General features: G+C 50.9%; 1 protein-coding gene across 2 annotated transcripts in view; it reads right to left on the bottom strand.

The window, feature by feature from the left end:
* The window catches only part of FCHSD2 (FCH and double SH3 domains 2), a 241716-nt gene that overhangs the window by 212068 nt on the left and 13898 nt on the right, over positions 1–15750 (bottom strand). The window contains exon 1 of one of the 2 annotated variants that reach the window (XM_011377401.2): positions 1385–2020. The exons of the other annotated variant lie outside the window; for it this stretch is intronic. Within the exon in view, the coding sequence (XP_011375703.1) occupies positions 1385–1405 (21 nt within the window). The 5' untranslated portion in view covers positions 1406–2020. Of the gene's footprint in view, positions 1–1384; positions 2021–15750 lie in introns of those variants that run through there. 2 annotated transcript variants of the gene reach the window in all.

Raw genomic sequence — 15750 nt, 5'->3', positions numbered from 1 at the left:
TCTTTTAGTTCTTCCAAAAAGGATTCAAAGACATTAACCACCAGGAGAGGTGAGCGGAGTGTAGCCTGGAAAAGGGAGCATAAAAATATCCAATATCTAACGACCGAAATTTACGCAATCATAAAATTATAGGCATGAATCAACCACATGAATTATTCCATGATGGCTGCAGTCTCAGGATGATGCCCTCCACTCGCAGACAGCGCATCAAATCACAATCTCTTTCTCACAAAGAAGCAAAAGTGACCTTCCAGCAGTGCTTATAAGCCACACGCCGGTCCCCGAGGCGGCTCCAGTTTAAACAGCCAGAACAGCAAATGCAAACTGGCAAGTGCCTCGCCTCGCCCACCAGGCCGGGACGCCAGGGTTCCAGGTTACAGTGGGCCTGGAATCCCCACCGCTGGAGCGAGGCTACCTGGAGGGATGAGGGTACGTGTGTGAAATTAAAAAGGCTCACTTAACAGGAGAAACCCGGATTAAGAAAGAAAGAAGAGGAAGCAAACGAGAGTGAGTTGGGCATTCAGTTAATGCTTGCCTCCTCCACCCAGCGCCCAGAGTAGACACTCAGTAACCATCTGCAGGATTAAGAAAAGGACACAGCCTCAGCCCCTGAGAAAGCTGGGTAAGAGGGCAGTGAAACAGTTCTCGAAGGGCTCAGTGGGGAAGCGCTGGCAAGCCCAGAGCACCCGTCACTCCCACCCCAAAGCCAGATCACGGCGCACACGCCACGCACTGCCCTGTTCTCACTCTCCTAGAGACAGCACCACCGCCTCTTCGCTTCCTACCCGGCAGGAGTAGCGGGGGTAGGGGAAGAAAGGCAGAACTGGTCAATGCCTAATTTCTTGTTTTCCCCTGGGATGGGGGGCGATGACTGTTCCAACTTCTTTATGGCCCGCCCCGTGGGAAAAGCAGGCCAAACCTTAAGGCTAGGCAGAAAACTAATTCTCTGCAAATTTGCAAATGTGCGAGGGTGGCGACAAGCGGCTGGAGGGCTCAAACCTGGTGCAGACTAAACAATCACACAAGCACAAGGGTCTGCAAAGCTGCAGGGACTCCCCCGCCTCCCCTCGGTGCAGCCCCGAGAATGCACTTTGCAGAGAGCAGTACTGCCATGCGCGCGCATACACACAAATGCACACCCGAAACTCTTGTGAAATGTCGGGGGTCCCTGGCGTGAAGGGGACGAACCCCAGCAGCCCCTCCGTCGGAAAGGCACCTCACACGCACGCCCCCCGCCTTGAACCGGCGGCAACTCGGTGACAAGCCAGAGGCGACGGCGGTCAAGGCCAGTGGCGGAAAGGGGGAGGGGGCACAGCGGTCGTCCTAGCCGCGATCCTTGGACACATCCTCCCAAAGCTCTCAAGCCCCCCTGCTGCACCCTCACCTTCCTCGGCGGCGGCTGCATGATGCCGAAGGGACATCAATCCTCCCTCGACGACGGCGTTAGCTAGGACGAGGGGCAAGTGGGCCGAGAGGAAGGGACGGCCCAGCGGGCGTGTGTGTGTGTGTGTGTGTGTGTGTGTGTGTGTGTGTGTGTGCGTGTGAAAGGAGAGCCTGAGAAGAACTAGCCCCGGAGGGAACAAGGCCGGCGGGAGGCAAGAGGACCCAGGTCGGAGGACGAGCGTGAAGAGAAGGAGGAGGAGCGCGGGGAAGGCCTGGGGCTCGGGCGGCCGGGGAGGTGTGTTAGCGAAGGAGGCGGAGACAGCGAGGGGGCGGGGGCCCGCGAGCTGGGCGCAGGGTCTCCCAGCTCGCTGAGCGGCTGTCGAGGAGCAGCCGCGTTGTCAGGTTCCCCGCCCGCCGCCGTCTCCGGGGCTCCTCGCAGACGCGCCTCCCCCGCCCCCACTCAGGCAAGCCGGCCCTCGCAGACCCCGACGCCCCCGCCCAGCCGCGGGAGGTGGAAGGTGGTGTCGCGCGCTCAGCTTCGGCTGCTCCACTCAGGCCGCGGGTATTTCCGGCCCCAACGCGCGGCGCAGCGCCCCTCTCCGGCGGCGGAGGGGACAGCGCAGGTCACAGCCGCGTTCCAGGGGACGGGCCAACTGCAGGGAGGGAGCGTGGTCGCGGCGTGGGGCTCCGTATCGTGGCGGGGATGGGGGGAACTAACGGATCAGTAGGCGAATAGGAGGAGCAGAAACGCTAGGAGAGCACGAACCCCTCCCCCGTCTTCTCCGAGAGTGGCACATTCCAAACGCCTCTGGTCCTCCCTCCCCCAGACTGGGAGCCAGCCGGGGGCTTCCCGCGCGCTTTCCCGCCAGCCCGCCGCGGCGCGCGCCTTCTGTCGGGGACGCGCACGTGGGCGGGAGGGGAGAGAGAAAAAAAATACTCTGCGAGGACGCACGCGCACAAGCCGCCCTTCCCTCCCGCTGGCTTTTGCTGCTGCAGCGTTTTGAGTGGGTTATAGGGACGTGGATGCTCAGAGTGGTTTTTACAATAGGGGGCGGGGAGCAGTATGCCTGTGGCAGTAGGAGATGCTTTATCTCGGTCCTCCAACACCCCTCTCTCCAGAGCGAATGGGCCGGGCAGATAGGCACGAAGGGAGCGAGCACGAACAAGCCGGCAGCAGTCGGCAGCAGGTGCCTTACTGTTGGGGGCCATGGTGAGGGGTTGATGTCTAGTTGCCTTGCAAAGAAAAAAACCCAGCTCCCTGCTACAGGGCATTCAGGTCAAGCAGCGTAGACTCTACTGGAAGGGAGCAGTGTGGTCATTAAAGGCAGGACCCCCATTTCACAGATAGGGTGGCTAGGGCCCATAGAGGACTGGGGACTTTGTCAAGGTCACACAGTAGGACTAAAATCTCTGGGTCATGCAGCGTTCTTTAGGTTATAAAGAAACAGATGCAGATGATAACTATGGGGAAAAGTAGAGGAGGCAGCAGGAGCAAAGGAAGCCCTTGCCTGCGAGTCAGGACCTCTGGATGCCAGTTCCCTCTGCCTGCCCCTAACTGGCTGCTTGAGCTTGGGCTTCCTCATCTGCCAATGAGGATGCTCACCTAGGCAGCCCCCACCCCAGTACCTTCCTGCTCTGTCCAGACCATCTGGGGGTAGGGGTATCAGCCTCTCTTGGGGTCCTTAGGAGCTTGAAAATACCTCTTCTGGAGTCACATGGCTGTGTGGAGGGTTAACTAGATTTATCAGAAGTTGGCATCTCAGACACCTGTTCTCAGAAGTGTAGTCACGCAAAACAGGAAAGTGAGCGAAGCCTGGAGAGACCCAAGTAACTTGCTCAAGTACACACGGCCAGAAACTGGGAGGATGGAACTTGAACCCAGGTTGTTTACATTGAGTTAGCCTAGATTCTTGTATAGGAAGGTGATAGATTCAAAGCTATGATTGAGTCAAATTTAATCTAGAGCTGTGAGCACTGGGGATATAAAGGTGCTAGATGTTGGGAGATATGGGATCCAGCCTCCACCTCTGATCTGCTTAGCCTTCTCTGGGCCTCGGTTCTAACTGCAGAATAAGTTAAATGAATGAGTCTGGAACTTTGTAGGCTCTACATGGATTAAGTCAAATCCTAGAGCTTCACTTTATGAATTTAAGAGGGCATCCTCCACCTGATTCGGCATTATTCTGAAACCAGGAATGGCACTGACTCTGAAATAATTCCCTTTGAAGAGTCCATAAAAAAACTAAGGGGCAACATCAGTTGGGCTTACCTACTACTGCTTTTCCAAAAATAATTTTAAAACATATATGTTTTGTATTTACCAAGTACCTTTTCCAGACCCCAAGTTTTCTTGTTGCTTTTCTGAGTTAATCTTCATTGTATTCCTATGAGACAGTATTATTTTCTTTATTTTACAAATGAAGAACTAAAGGCTCAGTGAAAATAAGTGACTTGCCCTGAAGTGATGAATTTGGGACCAGAACCCAGTTCTTGCATTTATCTCTATGAGGGGTGTTCGAAGGAACTGGGAGAGTTCGCCCAAGAAAAAAAGCAGACTCAGGATACAATTCATATGTTCCAAACTCACAGGAACAGGGAAAGGGGTTTCTGTGACTTACGCAAGCCTAACTTAAAATATACCCCTTTGAACCAAGCTAGGAACTTCCAGAGCCTTGCTCCTGCAATACAGGCAAGCACCATATTACCAGTAAGATCTCTTGAGATTCTTTGGAGGAGATGCCACAGAGCTGTTCCATGGCCACAGAGCAGCATGAACTGTGGCCCCAGAGACAGAACAGGAACAGGTATCAGCTGCATCTAGGGAAGGAGGTTTTCCAGGCAGAGCCGCCCCTAGAGAGGGGACCAGCTCCCCCGTCCCTTGAGCCGTGCGAGTAGTGCTGGCTTCCTTCTATCAAGGAGGCCACATATGGGATTCTCACCCTGGGAAGGAATAACAGCTACTGTTTATGTTGCCTCTTCTATGTTTCAGGCATTGAACTAAGCATGTCATTTACATTGTTTTTAGCCCTTACAACACCCCTTCATGATATATATGACCCTATTTCACAGATTTCACAGACTGAGGTTCAGGAGTGAAATGACCTGCCCAAGGTCACATAGCTAGGACAGGAGAGCCAAGTCTGACCTCTGGCTCCCTCTGGCTCTGAAGCCGTTCTCTCCCTCCAGTCAGTACGTGAGCTGCTGTGCAGTCTCACAGAAGGAATATGATCTAAGTTTAAGTCTGAGCCAGGACAAACAGCTGGCCTGGAGCAGATATATGAGTGGGCATTGGAAAGTGAGCTATTCCAATATTCCACAGAGCTCCTAGGAGAAACTCAGGGAGGCAAAATGTGCAGTAACCCTTGAGCATGACTAGAACATGAACAGCACTCCATCCTCATCTGGAGTGGGCACCCAGGACAAATTGAAACTCCATCCAAGGCTCTCTTGAGAGAAGGTGGCCACCATCCCATATACCCATACTGCCCCAAGGCACCCCCCTGGCCCTTCCTACAGCTGGAGTTTACAGTCCTCTCTATTTCTTTTCCTATTCTGTCAATATCCCTCACTCACATTGGCACAGATGCCAGCTATTCCCTGCCTGCGCCTCACAGAGCCTAGCTGGGGATGCTGCAGACAATGCAGTCTGTGGACCCCGTTCCCATTCACTTTCCTTCTATCCTAGTCCTTATCCCCTTCCTCCTCCATCCTCCCCACAAACACATAGGGGCCTTTGCTCCTGCCTGAGCTCATCCCATTAACACGGTCAGCCTAGTGTGGGACTGTGCCCATCTCCTCCGTTAGTCAGCTCTTAAGACAGAGAATCACAGCCCACTGGAATGAAGCTTCAATATTGGTAGCCACTAGAAGAAGGCAGAGGCTCTCCCTAGGACACAAAATAAGTCTGTGGCAGAAATAGACCTTTGATTCCATTCAGCATCACTCAAAAAGCCCCTTATTCTGGGCTCAGTTACAAGCGGGTCTCTGGGTCAAACCCCATGCCCTACATGCATTCCAGGAACTCCCCGTCTCAACATATGAATCAAAGGTCACAGCAGTGAGTTGAGGACATGCAGGGCCAAGAGAGTCATAGGGACCCAGATTCTGCCAGGTGGTAGCAGGGGTCTAAGGCCAGAGATAAATCCTGGAGAGGCAGGCACTGGGGCAGGGAATTATCTGGTCAGCTGGTGTAACAGACCTTGTCAAGTGGAGTTACAACTTGAGATGAGGGGACAGCCAGTCCCAGGGCTCTAGTAGGAGCTGGCAATCACATGGTTTTGACAGCAAGAGACAGGAAACCAAGATTGTAGTCTTGTCTTTGTCAGATATTTGCTGAGCGTGACCTCTGGTACATCATAAATTCTGTCACGTCTTCTCCCTGGGGGTGGTGGTGCAGGTTAAATGAAATAATAGGTATGTAAAGGCTGAGGAGCTATGTGAGCAAGTAACTGCCCATCCTGGGATATATCAGGGAAGGCTGAGTGACCACCTGTGTGGGACACTGACAAGGACCTTCCCATTGAGAGCGTCACTATGATTACAATTCTGTGAAACTAGGACCAATGAGTAAAACAGGTTATGGTGGAGGGGTGACATCATAGGTATCTGGAGTCAGACACACCTAAGTTAGATAGATATCCAGTTCCTCCTCTACCTAGCTTTAGGTTCTTGATCTAGTTTGGAAACCTCTTTTCAACTGGTTCCCTTGTCCATAAAAGGAGAATAATGGTTTTTTGTAGGGTTGTGATGGGAATTGAATGGGAATGTTTATATAATATGCCTGCAACCATGCTGGCCCACACATGTGAGTTTCTTTTGTGCTTGCATGTGTTTTCCTTCAGTTTCCCTTCATTTTGTTTTGGTTCTGTTTGTAAATTAAAAAATAAAACACAAAAAGAAGAATCCTCATGGGTTGAGCCCAGTTGCAGTCCTGGGTTTTTCCCCCGACTCCCTGTGAGGCCCAGGGAAGTCCCTGCCCTCCCTTCAGCCTTCATTTCCTCATCTGTAGTACCAGGGAGTCTCTCCAAAGCCCAGCCTGGAAGGAGGTAGATACTACCCATCAGTGACTTTCCATGGAGAGGACCTTCTAGGCTGAGCTGAGGAATGGGGTCAGGCAGGGATTAGGGGAGGGAGATGGAGTTGTGGGGGAGGTACAGAAGGATGGGGAACTGGCAGCTCTGTAACCACTGTGCTCTGGACTGTGAAAGAAAGAGGTCCACTTGGCTGAGGAAGCCTGCCACCTATTTTCCCATAGGAGAGCAGAGGGTGAAAACGAGCATCCTGTAGGGCTGGAAGATGCCCTGGCATCCTGCCTTTCCTTCCTGGGCACCCGCCCTTCCCCTGTCTGCAACACATCCACACACTCATGTCCTGTGGCCTGGGTGTGCTGACACCACCCTCAGCTGGCCCAGTGTGTGGAGAGGAGCTTCCCCAAGACCTGCACTCCTCTCTCCATTTCAGTCCTCTTGAATGGACACCTAAACCTACCTGTCTTCCCAGTCCAGCCTCGGGCCCTTAGATGTGATCTAATTCTTGCCATGCTGCTATGGGCAGAGCGCATTGCTTTAGAATTCTGGGAGCACTATCAGTCGCTATGGGAGGAATTCCCTGGCTCAGAAAAGCTCTTTCAGCGGAAGAGAGCAGGTGGTGAATCTCCCTGAAGAGGCAGACACCACCTACACTGTAGGCAGAGCCAATTCTCTAGTTAAAAGCATCAAATCCACCTCCTCCATCTTCTTGCTGATGCTTGTCTATAGTGGGCACAGTAATAATAATAGCTCGTGCCTTATAATAGTTACTATATGTCACACTTCGCATAAATAATTTAATTCTCACAACAACTTTGAACAACTATTAGCCTCATTTTACCCCAGGGTCACACAGCCACTAAGTGCCAAACCAAAATTTGTACCCTATTAATCAGGCTCCAGGGTCAGTGCTGCTAACTGCTATGCAAACCTGCCACCAGAAGATGGTATCCCCCATAAAACCCAGGTCCTGACTTGGGATACGGCAAAGTGCTAGCCCTAGCATCCAAGCATTTTCCTAGACTTGCCTGAGCTGAGAATCACCTAGGGGTGATTGTTTAAAACACGGGCCCTCAGCCCCTCCTTTGAGAATTCAGTAAGATTGGTGTAGGAAGAGAGGCAGTACCTGACACGTGGAAATTGCCCACAACTATTTGTTAAGTGAATGAATGTCCCTGCCTTCTCTGAGCCTCTACTCATCTCGAAAATGGAGTTATGGTTCTCCACCTTGCCTCATTTCCAAGTGTGGCTGTGTGTTGAGCCAGTGTGTGTCTGTACCAGCATTGCTTGGGCGTGAGGAGTTGTTTGCTGGCACACCTGGCTGGCTCCTAATAATAGCTGTAATAATAATAGCAAACATTTCTTGAATGCTTATGGAGTACCAGGCACAGCTCTGAGTGCTTTCGTTGTGTTAACTGCTTGATTCTCACAACACCCAATTATCCTAATTTTAAGGATGTGGAAATTGAGACTCAGAGAGGTTAAATAACTTGCCCGTGATCACACAGTAAGAAGCAGGATTTGAACCCGGATGGTCTTACTCCAGTGTCCAGAGGTGAACCACTCTATCATAGTTTCAGGACTCATCCAGCCCCTCCTCTTGGGAACTAGGCTGCCACAGTTTAATTGAGCAAATGGTTACTGTAGCACTGGAAGTGGACCTTGTTTTGAGGGAGGTGAACAATCCCTGGAAATGAACAATGAGAGCAAAAACTACAGGCTGCATAGGCCTGAGCCATGTTTGGGAACAATCCTAGGAAATGAGCCTACAAAGGTGGACTACCTTGGGTGTCCCTCTTAGTTGTTTGCTCTAAAATGTAAAAGCAATCCTCCTTTATGGTGTTGATCATGGTCTGTAATAGGCATGTGTGTTGTTTATCTCACCCATCCGATCAGTGCCCCCCATTCCCATAGATCTCTTGTTCGTCACTGAATCACCAGTACCTAGAATGAGGCATGCTGGATGGATGGCTTTGAAAATCTGAAGACCCGGAGGTTTACCAGCTGTGGAACATTGAGTGTGGACAGCCAGTTCACAGAATAAAAGGCCCAATACAGCACCCTAAAGGCGAGTTTGCCTGAGGGCCTGCACAGGCCCATTATCTATTCATACTTAGCTCTCTGTCCTCACATCTTGCACTGGGCCTGTGACATCACTGCTGCTCCTCCCAGGAGGTGGCTTTTGAGTGCATGGACCATAAAGAAGCCAGATGGTTCTGAAGGGCAAGGCGCCTTGAGCTGGGTCACACTAACTCCAGTGCCTTTCTCCTCTGCATACTGGGCACTCAGCTTGGGGGCTTGGTTAAGTGCTTGAGTCAAATTATAAGTCAAACTGACTGGTTTTACTTTTGACTCTGCTGCTTTCTAGTTATGTGGCCTTAACTGCATAATCTAGATACTGCATACCTCTCCAGTGTCATCTCACATTGACTCTGTGGCCCTGGGCCCAACTCTCGCTCTCTGGGCCTCAGTCACTGTCTCCGTTGGGATGATTACCCTTGTGGCCCACGTGGCTTTGTCTCTCTAGTTTTATGACCATCAAGACGAGACAGTGCTTTCTAGATAGTAACAAAATGAACGTAAAGGTGAAACTTGGCCTTTTCTCTCTGGGGCAGGCAGAAAAACCTCCAACCTAGCACTGATCACAAAGAAGTGATCACATAGACATCATCTAGATATTCCATCTTGGTGACAATTTTTCAGGCATATCTGAAGATTGTTAGTTTCTACTTGCACCCCCACCCAGACCCTCAGTCCTGCACTGTGCCCCAGGAGATAGGCCCCTGTGGGCGGCATCAACAAGGTCCCCTTGCCAATTGACTTCCACTTGGGTTTGGACAAAGAGAAACAACAGGAGACCGGAGGCTGAGCAAAGGGTTGGGCTATTTGTCCTTCTGCTCCCTCCCTGCTTTGGTGCCTTCCCCACTCCCTACTTGATCCCATTCCTGCCAGGCAGCCCTACCTCTCACTGGTCTCCAGTAACATGATTCCTGCCCCTCCTTCAGCCCTAGTTTGTGGGTGGGCGCCTCCCCCTCTTTTTGTTTGTTCCCTTAACCTACCCACACCTCAGTACAGCAGTCCTGTCACTAATTCTCTTCCGTTTGAACTGTTAGTGAATTGCTTCCTTCTGGCCTCCTAACAAGACTCCCAACTTGACCTAACAAGTCAGGTCAAGACTTTCTCCAGAACAAAAAACCAATCAGCTTGGTTCATGAGCAGCCCTCCAATGCACAGTGTGGTTTCTCTAAGATCTAATTCTGATTTACTGTCACTCTTATAGGCAGTCAGATGAGAGAAGGGCACCTACGGCAAGGTAACAGTGACTGACCTGGTGAACCAAGACCACAGAACAAGACATGACTCAAGTCGGAGCATGGTCATACCATGGTTCAGGCACAGCGAGCGGCAGGGCTATGGAAGGCCAGGAACCTGCACTGTTCAGGGCAGGTTCCCTGAAGAGCTGGACGAGGAACCACAGTGTGCTGGATAGGGAAGGAGGAGGAGGAGGAAAACCTTATCTCAGGAGTGAGTTGAGCAAAGCCTTGGCAGAAGGAAGCGGGATCCTAGGAGGCAGGAGCCAGGGTCAGGGACTTGGTGTGGCGCACAGTGGGCAGTAGCTGGCTGCCCCTTGGCCTCCTTCAGGATATGACCCTTCACCCTACCCTAGCCTGGAACAGGACTCCTGCCTGAGGACAGGCCTCCCACATTCCCTTGTAAGCCATCCCACCTCGCTCAGGGTTGTACTGCCTGTCACCCCAACCCTTTCACTTCCCTTGCTAACCACACCTGCCCAGACCACAGCCATAGCAAGGCCCACGTTTCAGTTCTCATTTCCTCCACACCTCTGTAGGCTCCTAAAACGTTTCGATTTCTTCACAGGGGTTGAGTCTGACATGGACCAAGTTACGTTCAATCTTCTGTCACTGTCACTGCCTCCTTGCCATCATTCCTGCCCCTTCCCCTAACCCGGCTCTCTCCTAGCCTGTGCTCTCTTAGCAGCTAGAGCAAGCCTTCTTATGTGCTATTTTGACGATGCACTCCCCTGCTCTAGACCCTTCTATAGGTGTCCCTGCCTTACAAATTAAGCCCAAGCTTCTTAAAGTGGAATTCTAGGCCCTTCACCGCATGACTTCTGCTGGTCTATCCAACCTCATCTCTCAGTCTCACCATTTTAGGCATCCTTTGTTCCAAATATGACACATATTTGGACTTTTCAAGAACTCATTAGGTTCTTTCTGCAACTTTACACTTGTGAATATGTTGTCCCCTCTGCCTTCAGCCTTTTCCCCTTTTCTCTGCCTGATAAACTCGTATTCATCCTTCAAACTTCAGCTCAGACCCCTGCTTCTGTAAAGTCTCCCTCCTTCCGCCAGGTCAGAATTATTCCTCCTGTCTATGGGTCACCACAGCCTTGTTTACATCTTGATGACAGCATTAAGAATAAACTGACTAGACTTCTATTTTGTTAAATCTTTTTCTGAACTCCTCTTCCAAGCGGGACCCCTTTTTAGCTATGTGACCTTGTGCAAGCCCCTTAACCTTCTCAGGTGCTCTCCCTGAGCCCCGGGCTGGATGAGGTGCTCTCTGTGGAGAGTTATCAGCTCCTATATGTACATTGATAATCATGATTTTCCCATGATTCTGTATCTATCTCCCACCAGGTTGTGACTCCCTTGCCAGTAAGGTAACGGGCCAGGTTCCTTGTAACCAAATTGTCTCTATATCCCCAGTACCCACCATTCTAGAAATCCTTACGGGACAGGCAAATTTAACCCAAATTCCATTTTTGCAAATAGGAAAACCGAGCCCGAAGAGGCACAGAGATTGCCCAAGGTCATGAAAGGCTTCAGGTCCTTTTCCTCTGCCCTCCCCCAAGTCCTTGCACCAGCCTGCTCTCCAGGGCTCTCCCCCAGCTTGGGCGACAGCTCTGGATCAGAGATCAGGCCTGCACCAGGCCTCACCTGTTGCTGTCCCATGGGCTTTCAGGGTGGAAGCTGCCAGATGCTCAGACAGTTTTACTTCCCTCCTGGCTGCAGATCACTGAGAGCAACTGTCAGACCTCAGGCACTTCCGTTTCTCTCAGAGCCAGGCTTCCTTTTTGCCCATTTCGTAGGCAGCAAGCAGACCAAGTCTCTGTGCCAGCTTCTGGGGAGTTTTGTTTCTCCAGACAGCTTGGGTGGTGGACTCCCGCTAAGGACAGTGGCAGGAAAGCCTGATTATCCAAAACCCTGGGAGACTGAAGTCTTGACCTTGACAAAACCTCATTTGATCTGTATAGTTGGGGAGTAAAAGACCTCACATGAGGAAACTTCTGCAGAATCATAAACCCTCAAAGCCATTCATGGAACCTATTCATTTTACAGATGGGGAGACTGAGACTAAAAAGGGATTTTCTCAGAGCAGAAATGCAGTGATGTACCCAGGGGCATTTATTTGTAGAGAAGACTGACCCTGAACTAAATGGTCCCAATTTGTGTTGCTCTGAAGTATTTTTTGCATGTATAATATTATTTTTTCTATCTCCCTTCTACCAGCCCATCAAGTGCTTCTTCTTTCTGCTTCCTTGGTGAGTTCCTGCCTGCAACAGCAACTCTTACCCCAACCTGGCTCCAAATTAACTTTTAAACTGTTTACAACCAGATCGCCAAGGACATAAAACTAATATGTAAAATATAAGTAAATGGGCTCAGATCAAGAGCTTGAGAACACCTTTGGGATATCCAGCCTGAAATCTGGTCTCTGCAGCCCTCCCTCAGCAGAGAGAAAAGTCCAGTCTGTCTTTATCAGTTCGTCTCACTAGCTCACGCTTACCCCACACAGGCTTGCAAGGTGCCTTTGGAAGAAAGACAACAGCTTACCCCTCTGCTTCTCTCATTTTGGTACCTTAATATCATCGCCAGGGCTGGGAGGAGCATTAAAGATCAGGCAGTTCAACCCCAAGTCAGATTCAGAAAGCATTTCTTCCATCTAGGTTTTCTCCCCACAACTTTTATTGAACTCACACCAGATCCAGAGCTTGATGTGTAAGATCCAGCCAGGTCTTGGCTTCAGGGAACTCGCTATCAAAGGTGGGAGACAGACATGTAAAGAAATCCTGCAGTGGAGTGTGTTGTGGGTTCAGGAGAGTGACCAGAATTCCCAGGGAAGAAGATGCTTCTCGGGATGAATGAAGGATGAATTCACCAAACAGAGAAGTGAAAGAAAGGCTCCAAGGATCTCTCCGTATTCCTACCATCAAAGCCCACTGTCAAGCAGGCCCCTCCTAGATCAGACTCCCTGGCTTTTGCACAACCCTTGCCTTTTCGCCAGGCTTTATTCACTCACCTTGTTGGTCAACATACTTCCCATGCATTTCACCTGTGAAGACCATATTGGACCCTGGGCATACCTGGCCTTGAGGAGACCCTACCCTGCTGCATAGATGCATATAGATGCATAGAGAGACAATGACCACTCAGTGTGGACATGGTGTGAGGGAGGGAAACAGAACTGGAGAGCTAGGCACCCAGCAGCGGTGTCAGAGGGTGGCACCACTGGAAAAACTGGCCCTAGGGGTCTGGGACCAGAGGCGGGATGTTCAGAGGCACAGGAGAGGAGCAGAAACTGAGACCCTGGAGCTGGATGGAGCTAGCAGGACATGCTATCAGCCCCACATGAAGTGGAGCAAAAGAATACATTATAGGCCATCAGTTCATGGCTTCAGGATAGCAGAGCTGGCTCAGTCCTTGAACACAATCTCATCCAGCCCTCATTAAACTGAGGCTCATCTAGGACAATTAATGAAGACATACAGTACCACAGTGGCTGGCCCTGGATTAGAACCCAGAGGCTCTGTCCTTCAGCCTTTCCTGCCACTACACTGTTTAATCCAATCTACATTTACTGATGCATGCTCTGGACTGGACACTCTTCCAGGTACTGTGGGGACCACAGGGATCCTCCCCATCACTGTTGCCAGGAGCTTATAGCTGGAGTGGGGAAGTCCGATCTGGCTCACAGACGTGGACTCCAAGCAGCATATGGAAAGTGGGGCAGCAGCAGGCATGAACAGAGTGCTGGGGAATGGTGTGGGAGAGTACCTTAGTGTGCCCTGGGCAAGCCCTTGGACCTCAGTTTTCCCATCTGTTCCAAGAAGGGACTGTAGTCAACAATCTCTGTGTTCTCTCAGTTCATGCAGTTAGGCCTCTACCCCCACTTGCCTTGCAGGGGTTGGAAGGAGGGCTGAGTCAAGTTTATGGGAGGCTGGATGGTGGGAGGCAGAGGAAGTGGCTCAAGCTGCCTGAGCCACCCCCGGTTGCCCATGTCGGGGCTGACCCATTACCAGCAGGGAAATCACAGACTCAGCGCTCAGACATCTGGGAGGCGTTGGGCAGCCAGGGTATTTTTAGAAGGCCAGAGGCAGACATGCCAGGAATCCTGGGCGTTGCTGAGCTAAAGAAGCTGGGAGGCCTGTGGAGGGTGAACCAAAAGAGGTAGCCCCAGTCCTGATTCTTACTTCACCAAGGTTAGCTGGCCTTTTTCCCCAGAGGCCGGTGCTCAGGATGATTGTGTTCAAGCTCTAGTTTCCCTGACTTGCCACTGATCTGCCTCCTTCTAGGTTGTCAGATGCAGAGGTGTTATAGAGCTTCAAGGGGAGGATGTGCACTTGGTCTCCACTGATTCCCTCAGCTAGCTCTCTGGGTGCTTTCTGAGGTCAAGATGAGCTGCTGGGCCCTAGGGATAAGAATAAAAAGGAGGCAACCCTCGTGCGGGGGATATGGACATACAGACAGTGATAATACCCTGAGATCTCTAGCAGAGGAGGACATGTGGGCCTGGGGGAGATTTTGGGGGGAGGGGGTACTGTCAGTTTCCCAGGGTTGCCACAAAGACCGATGATTACCTATGGACAAAAATTTAAGCTGCTAGCTAAAGGGCAAACTCTAGGTAATAACTAAAGGGTGACTATCAGTCTTTTCTAGAGGCATGCCTTTTCCTCTTGCATTATTTCCAAAAGATGATATCTCAGAATTGGAGTAAAGGGTATGACGATCTTTTCAGCTCTGGACCTATCAACTACCAGAAAAATTTTCCGGTTTGTAGGAGCAGCTCCAACAAATAGGAGGCTCCAATGCCCTTTCCCTACTCCACCCCCACCAGTTTCTCCAGGCAAGCCTACTCCATCTTATTATAGATGAAGACCCAGGCCCAGAAAGGGCCATGTCCAGCCCAGGATCCCTCAGTGAGGCCTAAGGAAGGACTCTGACCGCTGTCTAAAACCTGCAGATTCTCATGGTCAAAACCACCGAAAGGACACTCCCAGGCCTGCCTGTCACAGGGCGTAGGGTGGGCAGAGGGCAGGAGTCCAGCTCCACGTTGTGCCCCATCACCACTGACTTTGAAGATTAGACCTGGCCTGTCCCCAGGAACGGCTGTCCTTCCAGCCCAGCGTTTCTCAAATCAGATTCTTCAGTTTCCTGAGGGTTTCCAGCCTTAGTCATGAGTGTCTTCAAAGTCTCTACCTGTGTTTTTAAATATTGTGCCTTCACTTTAATAATAATCTAAACAAATTATTATGAGAATATTCTGGCTTGACTGGAATGCAGAGCATTTTATAAAAGAGGCAGCTCTAAGTGCCAGTGCCTGTGTCTGGCTTTATCAGCAAATTGGTTCTGAAGAATCTGTTAAAGTGACCACATTTAACTTCAGCGCAGTGTCTTAAGCTGACTTATCAATTTTGAAACTCACTGCTCTAGCTAAAATGCTTATTTCCTTCCTGCAAGATCCTGGGCAGAGAAATAAAGTTCTCAATTGGGATCCGAAGGCCTGGGTTCTAATTTTGTCTTTCCCCGCAACTCACTTAACAGCCTTGGCCAACCCCCTTCCTAAGTCTAGACCTGGGTTTAGGTTTCTTTATTCGTAAATGGTTAGTTTGTCCCCATGACCCCTTCTGACTCTCACAAGACAAGATTCCAAACCATGATGAGCTACCTTCTCATCCCCCACATCTCCAAACCCTAAACCCCGCATGCCATCCCAACTCCACCTCTGGGGCCAGTGCTTCACTGGACTGGTAGGTGAAGAAGACACAGGCAGAGAAGTAGAGTCTCCAGGAGGGTGGGTATCAGAGAGAGAGAAATAAAGGAAGAAGCCTGAGTGGCGGGGTTGGAGGTCATCAGAAAGAAAGCCACTAGGCCAAAGAGAACTCTTACATCTAGTCCAGCTATCAGCTGAAACTCACCCATGGAGGCCTGGGGGCTCCCAGAGCGGTGGGAGTCCACATCCTGGGCTCTTGCAAGGTCAGGGAGCCTAGCCCTCACCTGTTCCAGATTCCCCTCTGAGACTCCTCCATCCCACCCTA

Source organism: Pteropus vampyrus, unplaced genomic scaffold, assembly GCF_000151845.1.
Source record: "Pteropus vampyrus isolate Shadow unplaced genomic scaffold, Pvam_2.0 Scaffold311, whole genome shotgun sequence".
Classification (NCBI taxonomy): domain Eukaryota; kingdom Metazoa; phylum Chordata; class Mammalia; order Chiroptera; family Pteropodidae; genus Pteropus; species Pteropus vampyrus.
Note: the sequence above shows the minus strand (reverse complement) of the source record. Positions and strands in the feature narration are given on the sequence as shown.